This window comes from Anneissia japonica, unplaced genomic scaffold (genome assembly GCF_011630105.1).
Source record: "Anneissia japonica isolate Jap-2015-1 unplaced genomic scaffold, ASM1163010v1 scaffold493_len2256704_cov171, whole genome shotgun sequence".
In the NCBI taxonomy this organism is placed as follows: domain Eukaryota; kingdom Metazoa; phylum Echinodermata; class Crinoidea; order Comatulida; family Comatulidae; genus Anneissia; species Anneissia japonica.
The window spans coordinates 929,373-947,001 of NW_022727062.1; the positions used below are offsets into that span (position 1 = coordinate 929,373).

The window sequence follows — 17,629 nt, forward strand, 5'->3', positions numbered from 1 at the left end:
GGTGCTGCCGAAAATTTCGTTGAATAAATGTACATGTCTCAAATTATGTCAAAGTGTCCGGCGTTTATGTTAACAACTGCAGTGTTATTTTATATATATATATATATATATATATATATATATATATATATAACAAATGAAACAGTAGGACTCATTTATTATCGTGTACCTAATTCCACAGATTGAAGGCGAAAACCTATTCAGAATAATTAGAGTAACGTCATATTTTAACATGCATGTCTTTGATATATTGTCTTTGCTTTAACAAAGTTTGAAGAATATCCAAGTTCAACAGAAAAACCATGTGCAAAAAAGGACAACGAGATAGAATTTTTAAAAATCAGAAAAATAAAATCAATTGAATTTATGCTGGTCGGGAAAAGCCCCCACCGCAAATTCAGAGCAGCAACAATCGGAAATTCATAATACAATAACTAAATTTAACATGTCCCTTGAAAAACAGAACATAAGACTTTTTAAATCTATTTTTTTTAAATCACAAAGTGCAATATGGCATTGGCAAATGTGATGTGGACAGTTCTCAAGAAAAAAACTAGGTTGGTTATGGGCCCTTGCATGGTGCCTAGTAGAGTCATTTTCATGAGATCCGTGACTAATTTTAGGATACCTTTTACCTCGATGGATTTGGCAACCTCGACCAATTTAGATAAAATACAGCTCCTATATACCTCCCAGATAGAGGGGAAAGTCTCATTTGTGGGCGTTTTTCAAAATGGTGGTATGTTGATTTGGACGCTTGTATCTTGATAACCACTGGTCAGAGAGACTTGATTTTCAAAAAATTGCGGGAAATGTGATTTTTGCGTGTTTGACCTTTAAACTTGTATTGTCGTATCTCGGTAACTACTGGTCACAGAGACTCACAATTGGTTGCAAATTGTTCAGGAGATTCATGTTTATATTGGTCTTAATGAAAAGATTATTCAAATAGTAACTGGAAATAGTACATTCTGATCTTTGACCGACCGTAGAGTCATGTTAAATCCAGCTAGATGACCCTCTCAGATAGAGAGAAACACCATAAAAATGATCCACTGTGTAAAAAACCAACACACACACACACAGAAAGCCTTATAGAATATATAGTTTCTGAAATATACCCCTCAAAAAGGGGCGTGGTTCTTCAAGATGCGCAAATACAACTTACTTCAAACTTTGGAAGTTTATAATAATTGGTAATAGTTGTTAAGATCAGACTTGGTATTCTAACGTATTTTCGGCCATATTACACAAATATGGTCTTAGATTAACTGTTATCCCTTCACTTTTGAAGTTATCTGCGCTCAAAGTAGCCATTTTTCCAAAGTGTGATTTTCAAGGTCATCCTGTGCCCATATGTGTGGGTTTATACAATTATTATTATTACAAATATATTATCTATGGGTACCGGTAGTCTCCTAGCCACAAGCAATCGCAGGCTGATCAAATCAATTAAAATGGAATGGCGTCTATTCAATGTTAAAGATCTACAATAGTGAAAAACACCTATGTTCCTCAATAACTAATCGGCATGTGGACAATTAAAATAATAAAATATTTTCTTAAATTTATTCCAGTTAATCAGATATAGATCTATATATCAACCAAATGTCGGCTTTGGTACTCAGCTCCTTCATGGTTACATACTATGTTGAAAAGACTCGCTAATTCGTTTGTTTTCTAGTGCGAACCTTTAAATTTTGTGGTGTAGGACAACCTTTAATGTCGATTCCAAATCTGTAATCAGAAAAGTTGTAGGATGTACTTATTTGGAATAGCAATAGACAACAACTGCTTCTTTAATATCCAAATGTTGAGGAATTGTAACCCACCAGTAACAAACATTATTCCTTACTTTTCTAACTTCAATGTCGTACAGTAGACTTACAACAGTACAATATCTCCTTTTTGATCATGACACCACTTAAGTATTTGTCTTTGTTTGTTTTTGTTACACAATGAAAACTTATTTTATTCATATTGATGTAAAAACAATATAACCATACCATTTTTTCAAATGGTATGGTTGCATTTGGCTTGACAACATTAACTTTCAACTTTAATAATGAATTACTTTGTTTTAGTATTTTTCTTACTTTTGCTTGATTTTATTCTCCTTTAAGTGCCTGGTAATGCGGGTGAAATTTGCTCTGACTCAGACTGTTCTTTTGACTCATGCTTGTCATTTGCTTTCGCGGCTTTGCATTGTTGTTCTGAAGATGATGCTGGTGATTTCATGAAGTGTATTATCTTTTATTGTTTTTTTCTTTCTGCTCCGCTCCTCAATCTCATCATCATCGCTACTTTCTTTGCTATTTTCACTGGATCCCAAACCATCTTTCATATCAGTGTCTATGCCTTTCTTCTCTATCATTCGCTACAACATTTCTTGGATTGTTTTTTCTCCAGAATCATCGTGTAACAGTTTTTCTGCACTACATTGATCTCTTTTGTGCCCTGTTAGACCACAAGTATGACAGACGAGCTTGTTTGTACAATTATTAACGTTGTGGTCGTTCTTTAAGCATTTTGAGCATTTCATTCTCTCACCGTCTGACCATTATGAAAGAACTTGGTTTTGAAACTGTTAACATTTATAAACCTAAACCTTGGTAGAAGTGTCTTTAGGGTTTCAGCATAGAGTACCCGGTCTCCATGCAGACAACCGGTTAGTTGACCATCTACTCTTAGTTTCAACCGTTGTATACTTCCTGTAATTTTACAATGAAAACGCAAGAGCGTTAATTAATTAATAAATCAATTATCAATGATAAATTAATAATTTAATTAGTAATTAGTTAGTTAGTTAATTAATTAATTAATTAAAAAAATAAAATAAAAATAAATAACTAACTAACTAACTAAATAAATAAATAATTAAATAAATAAATAAATAAATAAGTAAACGAACTAAGGAACGAACGAATGAACAAAAAAACAAATAAAATGGAACCGGTGTTAGTGACGAAATAGTTGCAGATTTATTCAACTAACATATGTAGGGCTATTTATTTTTACAAGTAAAACACTTTATATATAAGTTTTATATTTATGTTGTAGGCCTTCCTTTTATCATAATCACCATTATTAGCCTTCCCTTTTTCCAACTGCCGAAGTGATCTATAGTCATTCATGTTGTTCTCTTTAAATGTGCACCTGTCATTACGTCGTACTTTAGATCGTGTTTTACGAGTATACCCGAGAAACCTGGCAGGGAAGATGACTCGCTCAATTATTATCCAGCCAGGCAGCCATTAACCACCCTACCCAACCACCAAAAGCCATTTTTTGTTGTGATATTTGATTTTGCATGCACCAGTGGAAAATCATTGTTTTTCTTTTTCTTTTTTGCACAGGGTTTTTTCTGTCTGGCACTTGGTCTCTTTTCGTGGTTGAATCTTCTTCAAACTTTGTCCAAGCAAAGAAAATATATCAAAAATGCCCATATAAAAATATAACTTCATTCTACGTGTTTTAAATATCATTAGATGGTAAATATACTTTTAAGTTAACGTAATTTGTTTTCTATAAATTGTCCCGAACTAGATTCAGCTGTAGTTACGACAAAACATAAACAATTTTTCTCTTCAATCTAAAATAGGCAAGACAGGTATGCTCGGGTTTTATTGTAATGGTTAAAATTGTTTGCACTATCCTCGCTATTATAATTTATTCTAACTGCCATCAAGTTGGTTTTTATGTTTTTTTATTATATAATTTTCTTAATGATTTAATTGATTTTCAAGTATTTTTCTGCTTTATAATTTTATTTTCAGAAGAGAGGTTACATATTTTATTAAGGATTATTTTGGGTATAAAAAAATGTAAAAAGCGCCTTTTAATTTACAATATATAATTTATTAACGCAAGACAGCATTAAAATCTGGGAGGCAAAAGACCAGATAACGAGAAGGAACACATATTATGCTATTCGTGCTATGCTCTGAACTTTACCTACAATGTCCATAATATTAGTAACTTTTTTTAATGTGTCGCCATCGTGTTTTATTATATTAACTGTTTAGTTCATTTTCTTTAATTAATCTCTGTAAAGGAAAAGGTTCCGGTGTTATCGTGTACGTCGTCGATTCTGGCGTCAATACTAGACACTCAAATTTTGATGGAAGAGCAGAGAACTGGCACGAAGTTGTTAGTGACATTGTAAGTTGGATAAGCATAATAAGTTGAAGAAAAGTAGAAAAAGAAATTCTAATTTTATTTATTTTCATTATTTCGACATAAAAAAACAGTCACAAGAAAACAACGTAGCTAAACATCTGTGTAATGAGGCGCTCAAGCTATGGGTATGTATTTTGGCCCTAAATGCATAAACTTATTCTTTATTCTTCTTATATGTTGTAGGGGCAGGATTGCATGGGACACGGTACCCACGTTGCCGGTACGATTGCTGCAAGAACTTACGGGGTTGCCCAGGGAGTGTATATACGCAGTGTACGCGTATTTGGGTGCCCTGACAAAAATTCAACAGCAGGCGATCTCGTAGAAGGTTAGTTTAATCACGACCACTTTTACAAGCGGACGTTGTAGTCAAGTGTTTTGAATACTTTCAGACCAAGAGCGTCGATCCGTTATATGCAACTTTTTGATTCTAGTCGTACTTATTGTGTAATGGAGTGTATCTGGTGGTATTTGAATCTGTTCAACCATGAAGCCTCCGTGGTCTAATGGTTATGACGCTCGCCTATATATATATACATATGGATATAGATAAGTAAAAATATAATTGAATGTTAAATTTAATCAATTCGAGACCAGCATAAAGATAACAATAAAACAATTATGAGATATACTTTATATGGGCGAAACCAAGGCTTTTCGTTCTCAAATTCATTGTTTTATTAAATACTAGAAATTTGATTAAAAATTCATTAAAACAAAAATCATTACTATGACAAAATTATAATGCATGATGTAATTTTATTTTGTTGCTCGATTTTGTTTTTAAATATTATGAGTTTTCATGAATATGATTTCATCAGACCTGTCAAATAATTTGTGATTTGTGCACTGGAAAGGCGTAAGGTTCAAGAGGCTTCGACATTAGGACGCCTGTAACACCATTTTTTTCTCTCTAAAATTGTACAAATTTTGTATACAATATGTTGTTAGAGTAATTATCAAATAATCTGAATTGAATTTTATCATGACCAACGAAAATGAATAAAAAAAAATTCATTGACTAGGACCCATTCTACTTGCCTCCTTTTGACATATATCTCATTCTAGGCAGATATTTGAATTCCTCGGCATATCTTTAATAAACTAAACGATATTAAAAAGTAAAAAGTACGCGACATACGAGGTATTTCGACAGCGCATGCTACCGATGATTTTTTCCCCGCAAAGCTGATGCTCGTGTAATTGTCACTTTCCTACCAATTGTGACTTTCCTAACTATCAGGTCCTCAATTCTGCAGTTTGGCAAGCCTATTCATGGCTAACGCTGCGTGTCTTAAACTGCGGTGTTAGACCTTTCCTATCATTCGACACTATTTCTACCCCTCCTGTTATACTCCTACAATTTTGGAGTCCGTAAGAGTTCGCTTTACCCACCAGAACCAGAATGTTGCTACCATAGTAACTAAACACAGCAACATTGGTGATTATAAACGGTTTTTTATTGTCTCTATAGGTAACATCAATAACAATAAACATAATAACAACATCAATAACAATAACTAGACTTACTATGTCTATTTAAACAACAGAACATAGGGTTTTCCCCACTGCTTTAATGAGAAATTAAGTTGAAATTACAACAAAAAGAAAAGTCTTTAAAAAATATAAAGTTAAAAAAGAAATAGTTTTAGTACTTAAAAAAAAAACGAAAAAAAACCCCCAAAAAACAAAAACCAAGTTCACCACGACGTTAGTGATACTTGAAATACGGCTGCAATAGTAATAGCGAGGTACATCGTGACTCATAACCATTGCGCGCTATATGAGCCGACCTTGCATAGGCCAGTGCATTTTCAGTTCATAGCGATTTAATGACTGGAAGCAAAACTTGTTCATGTATATCACGGTAGTTTTGAGTTTAACCTAGTTGTGACTTGTTTAAGGGCTTTAGAAAACGCAAATTGCTTTTAAATAATTTAATTAACTGTCAAAAAAATATTTTAATGGTCCTCATATCCACACCCTATTGTGGATCATCACTAAAATTGGATCATTTCTTCATTTCAAAATGAAAAACTATTCTGCAAAGTTTCAATTTTATTCATTTATAACTGAGACGTAAGCAATTTAAATGACCCTCAAATTTACACCCTAATCTGGATCGTCCCCAACACATAATAATTATCTTCCTTGTAACTTGTGTTAAACTTTCCCGAAAGTTTCATTCGGATCAGTTAACCCGTTTTTGAAATATCTAGTCTGGGTCGTTTTCCTTAAATGATCCTCATATCCACACCCTACTCAAAGTCGTCACAAAAATTTAGTCATTTCTTTACTAGACCTTTACAAACTATTATAGAAAGTTTTATTTAGACCCATTAAAAACGTTTTAGAGATATTTAGGTCTGGGTTCTAAAAAATTTAAATGACCCTCAAATTTATACCCTTGACTGAATCTTCGCCAACACATAATAATATCTTTCTTGTAACTTGGTTAAACTTTTTCCGAATGTTCCATTCAGATCAGTTAATCTGTTTTCAAAATATGTGAGGCCTCACTACAAAATGAGTCTCATGGTTAGAATATCAAAAATTGAGTTTATATTATATTTGGGTAGATCACATAATCTTTAATTTGGTCTTTGAATGGCTTCACTAGGATATGTAGATCCAGAGATGTGAGCATTTAAATATTATATATAAAAGAACCACATTTTGAGAAAATTGGCCTCCAAGATAAACTAACCTGTACAAATAATAGTACTAGAATTACAGAATATGCACAGAGAACAGTGCCTTAGTAAGAAAATTCACCTAAAAAGTATACAATAATTAAATATAAATGTCAAGTTATAAAAAAAACATTAAAATTGAAATTGTGTAAATTTTTGACTTTGACCTTATTTTGGTTATTATCTAAAAATGATTTTACCAACGATGCGTATCATTTCGTGGTGAGACCTCACATATCTGGGACGTTTTCCATTCAGTGGTCCTTAGATCAACACCCTACCCCAGTTTTCACAAAAAATAATCATTTCTTTACTCGACCTTGACAAACTGTTATACAAGGTTTAAATTATACCCAATGATTTTTTTAAAGAGATATTTAGGTCTGAGTCTTCAAAAACTGAAATGACCCTCAAAATTACACCCTTCACTGGACCTTTACCAACACAAAAAAAAATTCTTCCTTGTAACTTGATTAAACTTTCCCGAAAGTTTCATTCAGAGCAACTAACCGGTTTTTGAAATATCCGGTGTAGATTGTTTGCCCTTAAATCACCTTAATTGGTCCTCACACGCACACCCCACCCTAGATTGTCACTAAATATTAGGAGGCACATCCTTGATATATTGCCTATGCTTCGGAAAAGCACGGAAAAATTCTAAGCATGAGAAGTGACGAAAGTGACGGCCAGAAAAAAACAATGCAAAAAGATAGGAAAAATATATGCAAGAAAAAAGAAAAAAAAAATCTGTATTGCTTTGAAAAGCCAATAATAATAATAATAATAATAATCATAATAATAATAATAATAATAATAATAATAATAATAATAATAATATTAATAATAATAATATTAATAAAAATAATAATAATAATAATAATAATAATAATAATAATAATAATAATAACAATAACAACAATAATAATAATAATAATAATGAGATATAAGGTAATAAACTCTAAACCGTTAGAGCACGCAAATAACAGGGGTAGCGCTGCACAAATATTTCTGGTTGTGAGTTGGAAAGCCGTCCTCTTGAAGGGAGGCCGTACGTCTGTACTAAACCCTGCCTTTCGTATGTAAAAAAGAAGCTTGCTTTATAATAAATGGAATAACGATAGGCTTACATACATTTATTCACACAACACATATCAAAAACTACTGTAGTTATCATTATCACAGCATTATGTATTTTTTTTGTGTCCAGCAATTAATTATATTCTCGACTATGGGTACGGAGGTAGTGTTGTATCCATGTCTCTTGGATATAATACGAGTTGCAAAGTGATTGATGATGCTGTAAAGAAGTTGATTCTAAATGGCTTCGTCGTAGTAGTCGCAGCTGGAAACAGTAATATCGATGCTTGTACCAGGTCACCTAGTAGAGTGACTGAGGTAAGAGTTGCTAATGTTGTTTTCCTAATATTAAGATAGCCACTTTAAAAAAGCAAGCATTATGAATATATAGCAAATAAGCAAATTAACATAACCTAGCTTACGGTATGTTCAGGCTTGAGATACGCCAGGCGTACCTAGCACCTTCGATCCGACCTGAAACAAATATTAGTGGGGCGGATATGTGACTTGGGCGTGCACTTCTGGAAAGAAGCATGAAACTTTGTCCTAGGAGGGTTTTTGAGTATGCCGATTTCAAAAATTGCGGGAACCACGATGTCACTCCACCCCTTTCCACCCAAAAATGGAAAATTCAAAATGGCCGCCAAAAAACACAAATATGGCAGTTTAAAGGATCTAAGAGCCCACATTACCATGATATTGGTGTCAATACATGTTCTTTAGTTCAAGAAATTTAATAAAACATTATTAAAATACAATGCCATACATTTTTATTGTGAAAATGCAAAATAAAATATTCAAAATGGCCGCCAAAAAAAACCCCCACAAATTTGGCAGTTTGAAGGCTTTTAGTGTACATATTACCATAATCTTGGTGTTAATACCTATGCTCTTTAGTTCAAGGAATCCAATAGAACGTATATAAACACCATAGTATAAATTTTTAGTGTGAAAATGCAAAAACTCAAATACGTAAAATGCAAGAACAAGCCCTCATCACTTTTCCCCTCAAGTTTTGCATCAATGAGAAATGGGCCAATGAGAAATGAAAAGGTGGAAAGATGTCAAGCTGAAGATGTCAATGGAAGCCGTTGTTTTGATCCTATATATAGGCAGTTCGGGATATTGGCCGCTTGATGCTGGCTATGGGAGTGACAACATCCGTTTTAAACAGCACTGCTTGCCCCACATGGAGAATAGCGTAGAAACGGAGGCCTTACCAAAGCTTTTCTCCATTCCTTCCAGTTGCTGACTGCAGCCAACAGGTCATCGAGCACTTACAGAAAGGCAGATGCATGCCTCAAATGGAGTACAAAAACTAAAGCTTACATGCTGGAATAACTATGCTTGATATATTATATTGACGTCCAGAACGTGACTGTTTTTTATTTTGTTTTTTTTTGTACATGAACTGGATCACAATTGCATAGTGACATTGCCGCTCTTAGCGAAGGAAGGCAGCATTTAAGAACTTAGAGCTGGCTTCACTCGCAACTGGTCAGGCAAGTTAAAGACAGCTCAAATGTCTTGTGAGTGCCTTTAAAATGAGAAACTCAATTGCCTAAAAATCAATAACACAACAACTGGTCACTCCGATCGCATCATCTCCACGCGCCTCACTTCAAAGCAAGCATCATGATACTTTCGTCAGCATTTATGCCCCGACCGTTCAAGCTGACGCTAAGGGCAAGTTTTACACTGATCGTATCAGCCTCGTACAGAACAGCCCCACAAGGTCAACATCATGGAAACACTAAAAGGGAGAAGTTTCAGGTTGGCAACTTCCAGTCAGTTGCAATAAGAGCTGACATCCAGGTGAAACTTCAATCAAAGCTTTAGGGTGCAAGTTACACTGCAAACTTCTGTCCAGAATTATTTTGTCACACCTGAAAACTGCTATCCGCCAGACCTTAGAAGAAGTCCAAAGGTTCTCCAAAAGGAAAATCAAAGACTAGTTTGAAGAAAATGACAAGGAGTTCCAAGATGTGCCGGGGAAAAGGATATCCGCCCACAAGAGATACATCTTACTCAGCCGATGAAAAAAAAAAAACAACATTTCATATTACCTACAGAAACTTTTGGTGTAAACTACGAGAAATCAAAAAACAATTTGTGGATATACCTCGCAGCGAAGACTCAGCTTTTTGCAGTTACTAGTAGCTACAAGAAGGAGTTTTACAAAACACTGAAGGCAGTATGCATCTCTTCATACCAGATTCGAAGTCATTTGTACAGTTTTGTACTGACGGCTTCTTGCTTATGTGTTCACACCTACCTCGGCCTCGCATGTTTAGTGTCAGTTCCTCAAATAAAAAATACTCAAATGAGAGTTAGGATTAAGGAACATTTTTGTATCCATCTGTATTTGTCACATTTAGTTTAGTTTGTGGTGCTATACTTTAGCTTGTGGCAGCGGTGGTGTAATGTCTTTTACAAAGTATAGGTGGAAAGTTTGGGAACGGCCACTTGCTTGAGAGTTCACACCCACCTCGGCCTCATGTTTAGTGTCACCAGAATAAAACAGCTGTTGATAACCAAGATAAAGAATTTACATGTACAATGATGCGGGTGCATCATTGTACATGTATATCTATATTCATGGTTTTTAATAACATTATATATTCATAGGCCTATCTTATAATTTGGTTTATCTTTAGAAGAAAGAATAATTTTTAAACTTGGGACTATGGCACCTACGGGTATTAATGTATTATTTAATTAATTTAGATTGTAATTCAGCAAGTACATCATTGTGCATGTATATCTATATTCAAGGATTTTTGTGTTATATATATTCATAGTTATTATTATTCATTTATTCTTATAATTTGGTTTACAAGCTGGTAATCTGTGAATTGGTACATCACACATTATACACCCTGGCGGCTATTGTTTTTTCACTATTGGATCGGGCATTGCTATTGTTCTAATTTTGCTATTGTATTGTTTAAATTTTGCTTTTGTTTTTATGAGTATCAGCCCATCATTGACCAAGCATGCGTTTTGTTTATATATTTCTCATTGGTCAGTTTATCATAAGCTTTACTTTTAAATATTCTACTCTCATTGTATTATGCATCACTTGAGAAAGACCTATGGTCAAAAACGTTCGTGAGCATCTATTTCAAATGAATAAAGCAAATTAAAAATGGCTTCGTCACAGTAGTCTCAGCTGGAAACAATAATACACATGCTTGTAGCAGGTCACCTAGTAGAGTGATTGAGGTAAGAGTTGCTAATGTTTTTTCCCCCTAATATTAAGATAGCCAATTTAAAAAAACAAGCGTTATGAATATACAGTATAGCAAATAAACAAATTACCATAACCTAGGTTTATGTTAACAGGCTTGAGATACGCCAGGCGTACCTAGTACCTTCGGTCCGACCTGAAACAACTATACAACTTGTATAGTTGTCTTAGCTCCGACCACGGCGTAATTAGCAAGATGTCCACATTGCCCAATAAAGCAACGTAGCTTATTTACATACGCGAGATAATATACTGTTTTTTTTATTTCAGTCATTTAGTTCAGGCCCGTACTCATTGAAGGGGGCGGGGGAGGGTATGCGGCATGTGCGTAAACTCCCCTTTCACCCTTTACTAATCCACATTATGGATTAAGTCCACATTATCCGGGTAGAGAATATTGTTTGTTTATATCAGAGTCAGACGATTAGGCATTTGTAATCCCTAAAATTTTACAGCTTTATTGCATGCTTGAATTGTACTTTCGGCACTTGAGATTTGATTTTTCCCCGACGAACTTGCTGGAAATTCCCCTACAGTGGGGATCTAAGCGGGGGGTCCAATGGTTCTCCTTCGACCCCCACTGGCGCCGCCCCTGATTGACAGTAAATACTGTGATTCAATTTAAATGTTCGTAAATAAAATTGAGGTCGAGTAAACTCCCTACTCAGAACTCACTCTAACATTTTTTCTTTCTGTTTAGCCATTTGGATATAGTCGCCAAATGATTCTGTCTTTAACCAATTTACTAAAATATTAAAAATCATTTTTGCCAACTTACAATGCCCTAGCCCTAATCTATTTATACCCTGTGTTATTGTAGTTCACATAATGATTGAATTAATAATATCATAAATTTATAAATAAAATCATTAAAAAAAGCAAACTTGACTGTAAATACCTTTAAAATCAATTCAGGCAATTACTGTCGGGGCAACAGATATAAACGATAAACGAGCGTCATTTTCAAATTATGGATCCGGCGTAGATATTTTCGCACCAGGAGTGGATATTATTTCCCTGGATAATGCAACAAATACCGAAACAACAATTAAGAGTGGTACGTCCATGGCCACACCTCATGTTTCAGGTAAGTCGAATTTGACTCAGTTTTATAAAAATAGGCCTAATAATAATAAAAATAATAATAATAATAATAATAATAATAATAATAATAATAATAATAATAATAATAATTTTTCTTTAATTTTTGCATCTTGTCTTTCTTTTCTTTCTCTTCAAATGTTCTTAATCTTTACTTTTCTTGTCCTTTCTTATGTTTTCTGATCTTATCTTACATATTCCTTTCTTAGATTCCTTATCATTTCATTCATTTTCTTTCTTATAATTCCTTATCTGTCTTTCATTTTTCATTCTTATATTTCTGATAATTTCTTTCCTTTTACAATAATATTGCTGCTACGAAGTGAGTTTGATATGAATTTTTATTGATGGTAATTCTTGCTGGACTGCCTAACAGGAAATGGCTAATTCTTTTATCAGAATGTTATTATTTGTTGCTGTTGTTGAATTTGATGTTTTAAATTTAGTGGTAGCATATCTAAGTTTAATTTGAAGGGAATCCTCTCCAAGTAATTTTTATCAAGAAGGTAATGTTCTTATCCAGGTTGAGGCTTTCGTGTTAGGCAAACTGAGAGGAATTAATTATTTTAAATATCCCCTCTCATTTATTTATCACAATGTCATTAAATTCTTACAAAATAATGGAGGAAAATAATCCCTGTTATTTAGCAGTGCATGGAAGATATCAATCAGACTCGCTTTCTATCAATATATTATTTAAACAGTACAGGAATTGACTGCCTTATCTACAAAATGCTGTTTACCAGACAAACAAGTCTGAGTATGTCAGGTCAGTCTAAAATTACCATACAAATTGCTATTTGCCAAGCTGCAATTCGATACTACCTGTACCAGCAATTTCCACTGGTCAAGCTGTCATCAAGTCTAAGAGATACACTGGCGGGGACATTCCCTGGTAGTTTCAACCAAGTCAGGCATGGTTCAGACTTACATACCTTTGGTAGTAAGAGTTAGTTCTCTCAGCTTAGCAAAAAGAGCAGCTTTCAAACCGTAGAAATATCCAGGACAGTTTCTGGGATGGTTAAGTTTACTAGGAGTGAAGTCCCCTTAGACAGTTTAGTGGACATTATTATTGTACTTTTCTGGCAGCTTCTGCAGCACATCCCGTACCATCTAAATTGGTCTTCCTTTTATTCTGGGTTCTACTAGTAATTATGGTGGGTTCCTAATAATTGGGCAAATTACAAATTTCATCTAGCTTCTGCCCAAGAGAGGCCAATCCAACTCTGATTGTATAAAGGCACAACACGGGACTCGTCATTCTACCGGCTATAAGTCGTCCGATTGATTGTTGGCAAATTGGCAGTTAGATAGAATGTACCCGAGACTAAAGATAAAAATTTAAAACAAAGTTTGTGTATACATAGAAAATTCATCTCTTAGGATAGATGATGCACAGAACACTACAGTAATTGTCCGCGAGCCATCATGATTTGACCTTGGTTCTTCGTAAGGGTCTAACTACACTTTTATCTCTAAAGCGAAAGCTGCTGGTTGTGTGTAGGTTCTGCCATCAAAAACAGTTTGTTTAGTGATGTTGAAGAGTCGGAGGGTAGTAGTGAAATGCTGCTTGCAATAACGTTATCAACCTGTACAGTGTGTATGCGCCAACGCTGACACACTTTGATGAGGGAAAAGATTGATTTTATGAACATCTTTAATTTTTCTGTTAAGTCCATTTCTAAAAATACACCTTTAATTTTATTAGGTGATCTTCACGTTCGAGTCAGGGCAGCATGGTCAGTCTAGTTAGAGAATTTTGGCGTTAAACAAATTATTGAAAATGAACAGAGGCTTCTTGAACTCTGCTCTTATTTAATGTCTTATGTTTAACTATGTGTTACAAATACATGTTTTGTATCAAAGGCAAATCATAGGCATCTTACAAGATTTCTGGAAGACATCCTAGGTCAAAGCATTGGCATCAGCTGAATTTAGTGATAACACGCCGCTCTTATTTAAACAATGCTAAAAAAATCGTTCGTTACATGGATCCATAGTGCAGTTTGTGACACGGACCTTTCTCTGATTTGTAGCCGACTGCAAAAGCAGAGGCCAAGAACCAAACATCGTTCTCTTTCAAAAATTAATGTCATGGAAACAACGTCTGATCCTAATAAACGTGCCAGATTTTAACATAATTTGGCACACCGTAAACTTTCCATGCAAGATGATTGTGCTGATATTGAAGAATATTGCTGAATAATGAAAGCTGCAGTTTATGACTTCCCTCTACTCGTATTTTGTATGAAGACCAAAGATAATCCTGATTGGCTTGAAAGGAAATCTGACAAGTTGCTACAATTCATTGAAAAGAAATGTACAGCTTTTATCAAGCATTTAAGACACGTGGTACAAGATAGAATCTTGCTACTCTTAGGTTAGCGAGGGCAGTATACAGCGAGTTGTGCGTCAGTGCACTAATGAGTATTCGAAGGAGCTCAGCATTCAGATACAAATATAGGGAATGTATGAAGGAATCCGTAAAGCCATTGGTCAAGTGCAGAAGAAAACAGCACAGATTAAAGACCGAAATGGTACTGTGATAATTGATCAGAAGAAACAGATGGACCGATGGGTAGAAATGTTTGTTTGAAAATCTGAGGAAAATAGGCTCTCTTTTAAATATCATCCAGGCTTTTCATCAGGGGTTGCAAGCTACTGTCAAATTCAACGCATGTTGAGAATGGTAGAAAGAAATTAAGCAAGGAGATTTTCAGTCGCTTTTCAGCTTCTTCGAGTCGCTGAGAAAATCGAACATGGGGAACTGAGAGCAACTGGCGATTTTCAGTGTTTAGTTGATTTCGATTACAAGGAGCGCTTGTCGCCTTAATCGCGTGACTCTTGCCAGTTGCTTACAGCTGCTGACAAATTGCAATAGGTCAGTTGATATCAGCATAGCTGAGTTGAGTCGCAAGGGCGTTATAAGCTTAGCTTAAGCTTCACAAGCTGAAACATAAGGCATTTAAGAGCCATGCTACAATTTTATTTTTCAAATTTTTGACAGCAAAAGTTCGTTTTTATACAATTTTAGTTCCATATTTCCGATGGTATGTACATCATAATTTTTTAAGCATGAGGCTATGTATTTGGTATCAATCTAAAGATTATACTATATTCTATTGGCCAGTATTCTATCCCACAATGCGAAATCAAAACATTCCGTCTTTGAAACCAAACTTGGCATAGTTTTTCTTATTTCTGTACAATTTTTATCCATTCTATTAATACCAACAAAGTTCAACAGGAAATTCAAGGTTGTGAGGCCAATGATCTGTAATTTAAATACATTTGACAACGATAACTTCTAATTATTATATTTTTGTTATTATTATTAGTAGCTCAGCGTAGGAATAGACCGTCTATCAGCACGTTAAAATGTACTGATATGTGTTGGCTGAATTTAGCCTCAAATACCTTCCGAACGTTTAAAGGATTCAAATGAAAGGAGCAATGAGCGTGTCTGTTTTCTCAGCCCGTCGGCAAACTTCAATTTCTCGAAAACTGGTTTTTAGGTTTCTCACAAACATAGGTTTACACTTGCATAACTTTATAACGGAGTGTTTTTTTTCAATATTTTGTTTCATCATTGTAAATACAGTACCTTACTAAATAAAATAATGATATTATTTTAAAATCCGAATTTCCGACAACCTACTGGTTTGACTTGTGAGTGTTCCATCAGATCGTTGTTTACTATTCACCACATAGTTAAATTGTGAAAGATATAAAAATTGATACCACTCCCAATCAAGATAATATTGTTACATGTATATTACATTACAGGAGTGGCTGCGATATTGAGATCTCGTGGAGTACCTGCTAGTGAAATTCGTCAAAAGATATTTGACCTATCGACTAAAGATGTTGTTAAAGACCCTAAGGGATCCCACAACCGTCTGCTCTTCATCGACTAATCATGTCATCTGGATCGAGTAAATCTATTGTGACAACTCCATAGAAACACGAATAATTTGTACAAACACGCTGCCGTATTTTCAATTATCTTAACATAAACATTAATCATATTTTTTAATTTGTCTTTTAAGCCTCTATGTTTCCATTAAGTATAATTATTAATTTAATAATAAACTCGATAAAACTTATACTTATATCGTCATTAAAAATTTACATATAAATTGCGAAAGACGAAGAAGAAAACATGATAAATTACTTCAGAAAATTGTTACTGATAGTAGTACTTTCTGCGTAGTCTCGAAAAATACCATTGAACAGTGGCGGATCTAGGAATTCAAAATAGAGGGGCCCAGACAGGGATTTTGACACAGTGGCGTATTTAGGAGGGTGCGCGCGGGGGGAGGGCGCACTCTCAGTCGCCCCCAGAAATCACGGCCAAGTAGTTAAAAATCACCTAAAATCAGATTATTTTGCGAATTAGCATTCCTCAACTAATCATCGATCCCCCACTTCAACTTCGCGCCCCCCATCACCCCCCCCCCTCCCCCCATTTCAAAACTTCTAGATACGCCACTGTTTTGACAGATGGAGGGTCTATACCTCCTCAGGCCCAACATGGATGGGGCTGCAGAGGCGTGAAATTGTACGATTTTGGCAGCTCTGATAGCCAGAAATGGCACCCTGAGATTTGAATATTTTGATTTTTACTTCAGTTTTAAATTATCTAACATGAACATTATAAAATATGCATATTTGGTAGTCATAGTTTTAAAATGAAAGTAATGAAAATTAGTAGGGTTATTCAATTGTTGCAAAATTTATTTGATTTCATTTATTTACCCTTTTATGTATTTTATGTGTTTTAGAACTGATTCTATGTTTTGATATGGAACAAAATAAAAAGTAGTGTGATCAGATTGAACCAAGTTATCAGACAAACATTTACTAAATATTTTAAATCTGGCCTGTAGGCCAAATTTCGTCTTTTATACATAAATAATATAATCGAAATTCAGTAGTTTTACTGCTATTACACCAATAAAATTTAAAATATATATGGTGATTACAAAAACTAAAATAATGTTAAGTTAGCTTACGGTATTTATTTACATAGATGCTGTTCCTGGAGCTCTTATTGAATACGAAATCAATGAACATGTGGCCTGTAAGTGTTACGAATAAAGAACTCCGGTATACCAACGATTAAATACTGTAAGGCTACGTTCAGACTTGGAGATAAGCCAAGCTTGAGTTAAGCCCGGCTTAACTTTGCTGGGCTTTCAGACTAGCGGGATTAGCCAGGCGAGAATTTGCATAATAATGAACCGTAACCAGGAAACGTGTTTCAAAACATTGCTTGCGAAACGTACGCTCGCTCACAGCGTACGTAATTGAATGCTGATCGGTGACT

General features: G+C 34.5%; 1 protein-coding gene across 2 annotated transcripts in view; it reads left to right on the top strand.

Annotated features, from left to right (window-relative positions):
- Nucleotides 1-16,259, top strand: part of LOC117113496 (aqualysin-1-like) — a 28,463-nt gene extending 12,204 nt beyond the window's left edge. For both annotated transcript variants that reach the window (XM_033256843.1, XM_033256844.1), the window contains 5 exons: nucleotides 4,055-4,161; nucleotides 4,363-4,507; nucleotides 8,080-8,267; nucleotides 12,115-12,286; nucleotides 16,087-16,259. In XM_033256843.1, the coding sequence (XP_033112734.1) occupies nucleotides 4,055-4,161; nucleotides 4,363-4,507; nucleotides 8,080-8,267; nucleotides 12,115-12,286; nucleotides 16,087-16,217 (743 nt within the window). In that variant the 3' untranslated portion in view covers nucleotides 16,218-16,259. The remainder of the gene's footprint in view (nucleotides 1-4,054; nucleotides 4,162-4,362; nucleotides 4,508-8,079; nucleotides 8,268-12,114; nucleotides 12,287-16,086) is intronic.
- The last annotated feature ends 1,370 nt before the right edge of the window (nucleotides 16,260-17,629 follow it).